At 46.2% G+C, this 9,433-nt stretch overlaps 1 protein-coding gene across 10 annotated transcripts in view; it reads right to left on the minus strand.

The window, feature by feature from the left end:
- DGKE (diacylglycerol kinase epsilon) overlaps positions 1 to 3,862 on the minus strand; it is a 23,587-nt gene extending 19,725 nt beyond the window's left edge. For 8 of the 10 annotated variants that reach the window (XR_011493772.1, XR_011493771.1, XR_011493773.1 and 5 more), the window contains exons 1-2: positions 3,419 to 3,671; positions 2,809 to 3,287 (exon numbers count right to left, since the gene is read on the minus strand). Coding sequence is in view for 7 of the 10 variants with exons in the window: in XM_070482956.1 (XP_070339057.1) it covers positions 2,809 to 3,287; positions 3,419 to 3,535 (596 nt within the window). In the remaining 3 variants the exon portion in view is untranslated. Of the gene's footprint in view, positions 1 to 2,808; positions 3,288 to 3,418 lie in introns of all 10 variants that reach the window. The other 2 variants (XM_070482962.1, XM_070482957.1) reach the window with 2 other exon arrangements.
- Positions 3,863 to 9,433: the final 5,571 nt, after the last annotated feature.

The following is a 9,433-nucleotide window of genomic DNA, read 5'->3' on the forward strand; positions in this document are numbered from 1 at the left end:
AAGAACTTTCACAAAGGAAAACAAACTGTTGGCAACACTGCTTATTATTTTCTCTACAGTTACCTGTTGACAACAGCACTCTTTCTTAGTGGGCTGGAGGAGGCAACAGAATTATACGTGAAGTTGAGATGGTCATTTATGAAATTCACACTAGAACACGGGTTGGCAACTACAGATCCATCTGCTGCCTGATTCTGTGAAAAAAGTTTTACTGGAACACAGCTACACTCACTCATTTATGTGTTGTCCATGGCTGGGTTTGTACTCCCATGGACGGTAGAGTTAAGTAATTATGACAGACCATTACGGTCTGCAAGCCTAAAATACTTAGTTTTGGCTCTTTACAGAAAAAGTTTGCCCACCTCTGCTCTAGAAGATGACTTGGTATCTATCATTGTTTCAGATAATTAATGAAATGAATAAAAATGTACCAATAAAACACAGAAATGTAAAATTTAAGATCAAAGCCAAGACTAAAGTGGCCAATGTAATTACCTATCAAGAGTCAGAAACTTTGTTTTATTAATCAGCGTGCGTGTGTGTGTGTGTTGGGGGTGGGGGATGGAATGTAATGAAGAAAAGGTCTTACAAACAAATAAAAAGGCACCTTAAGTTTTCCTAATGAGAGACAGAGCACCATGAGGAACACAGGTTTACTTAACAAATGTAATGAGTGCTTAACAATATAACCTGATTCCCTATTTCCGTCAGAAGAGAGGTGAGCAGAAGGAAAGGAAGTACAGGGCAGGGACGATAAGTTACCAGCTGCCGGAATACACTGTCATGGTTGGGGGTAGATGCAGGAGTACACACAAAAAAGAAGAAAACATACAGGAGGGGAGAGTCTAGCACAGAGCCAGCAGAAAACAGATGCTCAACGTGTGAGAATCAAACAAGGACGGAATGCATATAAACTAAAGGGCCACTGTCACTTACTCTGCAGTCTGACTGGGTTGCAGGCTTCAGAATCAGTTACCACCTGTCATTACCACCCCCTGAAATGCTAACTTGTTCAACAGTCTTCCAAGTTCACTTAAAATCCTGGCCTTCTCGAGAGTGTCATGCAGACACGGGCTGGGTAAATTCCAGAGAGGGACAGTCCGGTCTGTGTCTAAAGGTTCTAAATAGATATCTTTGTTTCTCTTTCTAAAATATTCTCACAAGGTCACAACAGACTGTAATCCTGCATAAAACTAATGGCTAAAATAAATCAGAACATTGCAGAACATGTACAACTGGAGGACACTGTGCTCTTTTCTCCTGGGAATAATCAACACTTCCTAAATTACACACAGACAATTTCTGTTATGGGTGAGGGGTTCTAGCATGCTGGGTACAGACTATTCAGGAACCCTAAAGACGAGCTAATAAGGAAAAGGAGATCTGTCATCATAAACATCCAGTGCGCTCAAAGGGGAGGACACAAAATCAAGGACAGAGGCTCATGTCTAAAAAGGTACACAAATACAGCTGTGGTTCTCCAACGTTAGAATTATCTGCAGGACCTGCTAACGCAAAGACTGCTGCTCCCCAGCCCAAGTTTCTGATTCAGCTTGTCTGGGGTGGGGCCAGAGTTGCCAGGAAAAACAGAAGAGGCTCAGTTAAACTTGAATTTCAGATAAACAACAAACAATTTTTTGGAATAAGTGTATCCCAAATATTCCAAATATTTTGTTGGCTAAATCTGGCAACCCTAGAATTTGCATTTCTAACAAGTTTCCAAGTGATGTTGCTGGTCTGGAAACCTTCCAGAACTGCTGGGATACAGGATATTATGCCATTATCAAGAAGCAAACGTTTGGGGGCAAGGGTGGGTAGAAGATCAGGCAAGGGTTCCTGGATGAAAAGGCACAAGATGATTCTTTAAGGATGCCTAGAAACTGGCCAGGAGGAGAATACTTAAGACAGAGAGAAAAGCCTTGAGAAAAAGAAGGGCAGTAGGAAAAAGCCTGATATTTTAAGGAAACCACAACCAGCCTGATGTCACTGGCAGACAAGGTTTAATGTAAGGTACTGGTAGATAAGCTACAAGGGCAGGCAGGGTCCAGAGGGCATGTGGGACCTTATGTACTGTGTTCAGCACCCGCAGTTAACACTGAAAGACCATCAGTGTAAGTGACGGGAGCAAGTGAAGGGTTTCAAGCAGAGCAGGGACTCAGCCAGATATATATCTCTAGAAATACCATTTGAGTGGAGGATCAGAGCACCATGATTTGTTAAGGAGTATTTGAAATGCAGTTAAGATATTTATGGAAGCCATTTTTTTCTAATTTTGCACGGACGCAAATAAGGGAAGGAAATAAAACAATACTCAATTCATGTCTTCTTTCCAACTAATCCCAAATCTTCAAGACCAAAGTTTACCTATAGAGAGATTATGAAATTCCTTTAAAGACACTGGTAATCTAGCTCTCACTGATGCCAAACCGGTAACCTAGTCTCACTGATGACTTCATTTTTCCCTACGTAAAACGGAGATAATCAATAGGAACAAAAGCTAAAACATAACACACAGTGGCCATGAAGTATGAAGTACTCAGAGAACTTTGGATGAAAGTCGAGAGCCAAGTTTTATCACACAAAAGGGCAGGTTGGCTGAGGAGTGGAGGTTGGATGCAGCATCTCGGCAAATGACGACAAAGCTGCCCCGCTCCTACGTACAACAAGCAGGGATGTTTATTAGCTCGCTTCCTCGAAGTGGGCAGTTCAGGCCATCTGCAGAGATCCAAGCAGGCCTCTACGCCTACTCCAGGAAATCCTGCCTCCTACCACGCATTCCAGGACAATCAGTACCCACAAAGGCCATACCTGTAATCGCAGAGCTTGGGCTGAGTGCCGCACTGCTGCTTGCAAACCACACAGTAGCTGCACAGGGGCACGTTGCCCCGGATCCAGTGGTGGGGCATGGCGTCCAAGGCCCTGCCCTCATTCTTGAGCATGATCTCCTTGCACTGGAAGCGCCTGTCGGCGTTCTTGAGGCAGCCCTCGTCCACGCAGAGCCCGCAGCAGTCGCAGAAGGCCCCCTGCAGAATGTGCTGCGCGCACACGCAGCAGTAGGTGGGCTGACTGAACAGGTCCGTGTCGCGCCACCCGTGCTTGCTTTTGCGGAAGATGTCCCTGCGGTGCAGCTGCCGGCGCGACCGCTGGAGGCTGCACCAGAAGGTGATGAACACGGGCAGCAGCACCGAGCACAGCGTCCACAGGACCAGGTGCCCGTCCGCAAACAGGCCCTCGGAGGGCGCCGGCTGCTTCTCCCCCTCCATCTTCTCTCCAAGGACGATTCCGCACTAGGAGAGAAACAGACGGGGTCCACCTGGGGCTCGCCAGCCCCGCCCCGCCCTCCTCCCTGCCTGTTAGGGAAAACGGAGGGCGCCGTCTGTCCTGCGGCTCCGCTCTGTCCAGGAAGGAGCACACGCACCGTCTTCCCCGCGGCTACCCCTCCCGGGTGCTCCGAGGGGGCGGCGCCCGGCGGGGCCACACTGCCTACCCTCTCTCCTCCTCCGGCCTCGCAGCCGCCCCGCATCTCGCCGGGCATAGGGAAGGATGCGATCAAAGCGCACAGGCCGCCCCGCGCGGGAGGCGGGCGCGATGGCGCACGTGGGCCGCGCGGCGCCGGCGGGCGTCCGGAACCGTTAGCCCGGCCCGCGTCTCCTTCCGCTCCCGCAGGGCCCGGCGCACCTGCCCCTCCCGCCCCTCGGGCCCTACCTCGCTCCAGGGGCCGGGCCTCAAGCCGCCCTCCCGCCCTCGCGCCTCCGGGCCTGCCGGGGCGCCGACACCCGCGAAGAGGCGGAGCGAGCGGGCGCGCACGCCGAGCCAGCCGAGAGGGGTGGGGGGGGCCGCGGGCGGGGCCTGCAGCGCGAGCCCCGGGGCAGGGCGGGGCGGGGCGGGGCGGAGGCGTGAGGTGGGACGGGAAGGCCTTCGGGGGCGGGGCCTCGGGGAGGGGTGGAGCTGGACGGAAGGGGCGGGACCCGTGGGTGTGGCTTAGGGGGAACGGTGGGCGGAGTAACAATAAGGCAGGGGCGTTAGAGAGGCCGGAGGGTGGATCCCTATGTCTGTAACCATAGAAAGTTCTAGTATGAATGATTTACAGTATGAGTGAAGCTTCTCCATCCCCCCTCCTCCTCACTGTCTGGTGTGGAGTGGAGCTGGCACCGTTTTGAGAGTGTTATATACTACAGTCCAACTCAAAAATTGACGGATGCCGCCTGCGCTCTTGCTGGTTGTTAAACATATACTGACCAAGGGCTTGCTATATATGACCAAGGCCAAGCACTGTGCAAGGAGCCCCAGTTCTCAGGGAGCGCCAGGCCTGCTGAAACATGTCTAACAGAAAGCGCTGATTAGCCCTGTGTGCATTGATTAGCCCTGTGTACAATGTCTTACTGCACCCTAGTTCCCATCTCTGCACTTGCGAGGCACCATGGTCATTTCACAGATGAGGAAAACCAAGGCACAGGGCAGCTGAGAAACATGCTAGATGTCACAAAGCCAGTGTTGGGACTGAGATCACTTTGTTTCAAGGTGCTCATTCAAGTTAGCTTCGATCTAAATTAAGCCATCAAAGAGAGAGTTTCTCTTATTTTGTTGCTTCTCTAAGAACCTTGCCCTGGGGAGCTTGTGAAAATGCAGATCGTGATTCCTTTTCTTGGAGAAGAGGCCTGAGAGTCTGCGTGTCTACTAAGTGGTCAAGTGACGCTGATGTTGATGGTCCCTGGGCTGCACTGAGTAGCTATGCTCAAGTGTTTAATGATCTGGGTTGTGAAGAGTGAGCGGGCAGTGTGGTGAAACGGGAAGAGCGTTAAATGGGAATCGTGAGGCCTGGGATCAGATCCCAGCCACCTATGAATGATGTGTATACATACACGTCTGTGAATCCTGGTTCAGGCAGAGCCCTTAAATTAGTTTAGATTTGAAAAGGTAACAAAAGAATATACTTCTGAAAAGTGAGCTTTTTAAAAAAATAGTTCTATAATAGAACATTTGGAAAATACAGACAAGGAAAAAGGAAGACAAAGGAATCATCCACCCCTCTCCCCAGAGACAGCCTGTGATTGAACATTTTGGCCTATTTTCTTCCATTACTTTTTATGGAAAGTAAACAATGGTTTACTTTTTTGTATACATAAGTTTGATCCTACGGTAGATATATTCTCTATCTGGCTGTTTTTTCATTTAAACATTACAAAATAACTTTTACATGTTTTTATAAATTTGTTTTTAATGGTTGCATAATATTCCAGTCTATGAATATATTTCACAGCTTATGTAACCTTACCTCTGTTGTTGACTATTTGAGTTGTTTCTAATATTTTGCTATTGTATGTAACTCCTCTGTTTTAGGGGTATTTCCTTAGCCTCTCACATTAGCTAAAGGATATGAAAAGTTTAAGGCTTCTGGAAAAGCTTTTTAACAATAATAGTCTCTCTTTCCTAAGTGGAAATCATCTGGAAAATTTCCCTGAATAGAAAATAGAAATTACCAAGTCTGAGGAAACACTCCTATTCCACTAAAGGCAATGATAAGAATTATTATTATAGCCAACCTGTGTTGCTTGCTTAGTAGATCCTAGGCACTGTGCCAAGTTTATCATCCTCATTTTACAGATGAAGAAAACTTGCTTGATGTCACACAGCTAGGAGTCAACTGAGTTGGGGCTTTGAACCTAGTTAGCCTGATGCCAAAGCCTGTGATGCTCTCAAGCCAGGCAGGTATTTCAAGGTGTGGTCTCTGACCCCCTGCTTCAGCATCATCTAAAAACGTGGGTTCCAGGTCTTGACTGGGTCTCCCGCATCAGATTTGTAGTGGAGCTAGGAATCTGCCTTCTTCACGAGTACACCCTCCGTGTCTGAGCACAGCAGTCATCCTGGGATGTCCCTGCTCCACCCTCCTGTTTGGATCCTCTGTTTCCTGGGTGAATGACTTCCCGTTTCTTGGTGAATTCTCTTGTTTATGTGGAGCACATCTTTCAGGAGCTTTTAGAGCAAGGGTGCGCAGGAGGCATATTTTTGAGTCCTTGCATGTCTATAAAATGTCTTTATTCCACCCTCAACAGCTGGTTATTTATCAGGGTATAGAATGCTCAGTTGGAGATACTTTTCCTTCAGGCCGTTGAAGACATCGCTCCACTTCCGCTTGTGTTTACTGTTGCTGGAGAGATGCTATCGAGGTTCTCCTTACTCCTCATCCCTTGAATCGGACTTGTTTTTGCTTTCCCGAAGCCCGTGGACTCCTCTTCTTCTCGAGTGTTCTGAAATTTCGCAAAGATGTGCCTTGGTGTGAATCTGTTTTCATCTATTTTGTCAAGTTGACTAGGCCCTTTCTGTCTAGCAGCTCATGTCCTTTAGTTCTAGAGTTACCTTGTTGATCTCTTCCTCTCTATTTTCTGTGTTCACCTTTTTCGAAACTTCTGTTATTTGGATGTTGGATCTCTTAGACTGTCCTCTTTCTTTCTCTCTCTCTCTCTTTTTTTTTTTGAGGAAGATTAGCCCTGAGCTAACATCTGCTGCCAATCTTCCTCTTTTTTGCTGAAGAAGACTGGCCCTGAGTGAACATCCATGCCCATGTTCCTCTACTTTATACGTGGGACGCCTGCCACAGCATGGCTTGACAAGTGGTGTGTAGGTCCATACCCGGGATCTGAACCAGCAAACCCTGGGCTGCCAAAGCGGAACATGCAAACTTAACCGCTGCACCACCAGGCCAGCCCCACTTTCTCTCTTTTCTTTATTAGACATGTCCCCACACATGCACAGCTCTGCACTATGATCTTGCTGCACCATGGGTACATTTGTTATAATTGATGAACCTGCATTGACACGCCATCCTCACCCAAAGTCCACAGTTTATTAGGGTTCACTCTTGGTGTTGTACATTCTGTAGGTTTGGATAAATACATGATGACATGTATCCCTCATTATAGTATCATACAGAGTAGTGTCATTGCCCTAAAGATCTTCTGTGCTCTGCCTGTTCATCCCTCCATACACATCCCAACCCCTGGCAACCACTGAGCTTTTTACTGACTCCATACTTTTGCCTTTTCCAGAATGTTATATAATTGGAATCATACAGTATGTAGCCTTTTCACATTGGCTTCTTTCACTTAGTAATATGCATTTAAGTCTCCTCCATGTCTTTTCATGGCTTGATAGCTTATTCCTTTTTAGTGCTAAATACTATTCCATTGTCTGGATGTACCACAGTTTATTTATTCATTCACTTACTGAAAGGCGTCTTGGTTGTTTCCAAGTTTTGGCAATTATGAATAAAGCTGCCCTAGACATCCGTATGCAGGTTTTTGTGTGCACATGTTTTCAACTCATATGGATAAACATCCTCTCTTTTAAAAAGTTTGTTTTCACTATTGTTTTTTAAAAATCTCTCTGTCTCATTTTTGCTCTGTTTTTCTAAAAGATTTCCGTAGCTTTGTCCTTGAAGCTTTTTATTGAGTTTTTAATTCCTATTATTATTATTATTATTTTGAGGAAGATTAGCCCTGAGCTAACATCCACTGCCAATCCTCCTCTTTTTGCTGAGGAAGAGTGGCCCTAAGCTAACATCTGTGCCCATTTTCCTCTATTTTATATGTGGGATTCCTGCCACAGCATGGCTTGATAAACTGTGTATAAGTTTGCACCCGGGATCCGAACCGGTGAACCCCGGGCTGCTGAAGTGGAGCACACGAACTTAACTGCTATGCCACCTGGCCGGCGCCCCTATTATGTTTTTTAATTTCAGGAAACTTTTTGTTGTTGTTGATTTGCTTCCTGAAAATTCCTTTTCACAGCATCCTGTTCACATTTCATGGGAGCAAAAATTTTCTCTTATGTCTCAGAGGATGCTGTCGTCATTGTTTACCTTCTCAGCTTGCATCCTCTCTGCCCCGAGTTGCTTCTCCTTTGGTTTCTTTTGTCTTTATCTTCCATGTCAGAGGCTTTGTCAGAGGTCAGGTGGACATCCAGGTGACTCTTATGCACCTTAAGGTTTGAGAACTGCTGCCAGAGTGTCTCTTAATCTCTCTGGGGCTTGTGGTTCCAACTGAGATCTCTCAGAGAAAAACATGTGGGTCAGTATTTTTTTCCCAGAAGAACCAGAGCTTTTCTCTCCCAGTTAAAGGCCTGGCACTTTTCCTGAATGAAATGTAATATGGCAGTAGCCTTAGGGGTGGTTTTACCAATCGTTCCGTGCATGCTGCTCTCCCCTAGTGTGTTTATTTGTACCCCTTACATTCCTGCGCCTTTGCCAGTGTGCCTGTCGTTTCTGTTTAGGTTGGAGAGAAGCCTGGCACTGGCCATCAGGAACCTGACGCTGACCTTGGCTGTCCTTACCAGCTGGGCAGACGTAAGTGGAGGCCAATATCCTGGACCCAGAGCAGACATTATAGCCCACTTGTGGAAGCACACAGCAGGCCGGAAAGGCCCCTGTTCAAGGCCAAACCATCTTACATTGTGTTGCTCCTTCAGACAGGAAGGTGCGTGTTTGTGTAGAGGTGCTGAGGATAGGAAAAGGGAAGCCAAGGGCCTGGGGTGTGGAGATGGAGCAGGGAAATCAACTCATGTTCACAAAGGCCCACATTTTCTTTCCTCAAAAAGAGGTATTTTTATTTCAACCATATATAAGATTATATATCTTTGTGTGTGTTCGATTAATCTCTGTTGGGTCGTTCAAGAAGTTTTTACAGACTTTCTATCATGTGTCTGAGAACGGCATGGGTGTGCAAATATAAATAAGTGTGATTTCACATAGAGAAGGAGGAATTACAATAATAATAATAACAGTTTCCAAGTATTAGCTCCTTCCCATCTGTTAAGCCCTTTACATATACCTTCTCTTTCAAGTCTCAGAACACCTTAAGAGGTAAGTTTTATTATGATTCTTCTTCTTTTTTTTATAAATTAGAAGATAGTGATTTGGACAGTTAAGCAATTTTCCCAATGTCACACAGCTTCAGTGTGACCCAGGTAATAAGATTCAGAGCCAGGACGCAAGCCCAGGCCTGTTGACGACTCTGTGGCCCAAAATCTTGACCCTTATACCACATGGCCTACTCTGTGCTTATTCACTCACTTTTGAATGAAGCTTCTGGAAGGACCCTATTATTTTTTCTTTTTTTCCAGTTTTTTTTTTTTATTGAGTTATTCATAGGTTACAATCTTGTGAAATTTCAGTTGTACATTAGTGTTTGTCAGTCATGTTGTAGGTGCACCACTTCACCCTTTGTGCCCACCCCCCCACCCCACCTTTCCCCTGGTATCCACTAAACTGTTCTTAGTCCATAGTTTTAAATTCCTCATATGAGTGGAGTCATACACAGATTATCTTTCTCTCGCTGGCTTATTTCAGTTAACATAATTCTCTCAAGGTCCATCCATGTTATTGCAAATGGAATGATTTTGTTCTGTTTTGCAGCTGAGTAGTATTCCATTGTAAATA

The sequence above is a fragment of the Equus asinus genome, chromosome 13 (assembly GCF_041296235.1).
Source record: "Equus asinus isolate D_3611 breed Donkey chromosome 13, EquAss-T2T_v2, whole genome shotgun sequence".
Classification (NCBI taxonomy): Eukaryota; Metazoa; Chordata; class Mammalia; order Perissodactyla; family Equidae; genus Equus; species Equus asinus.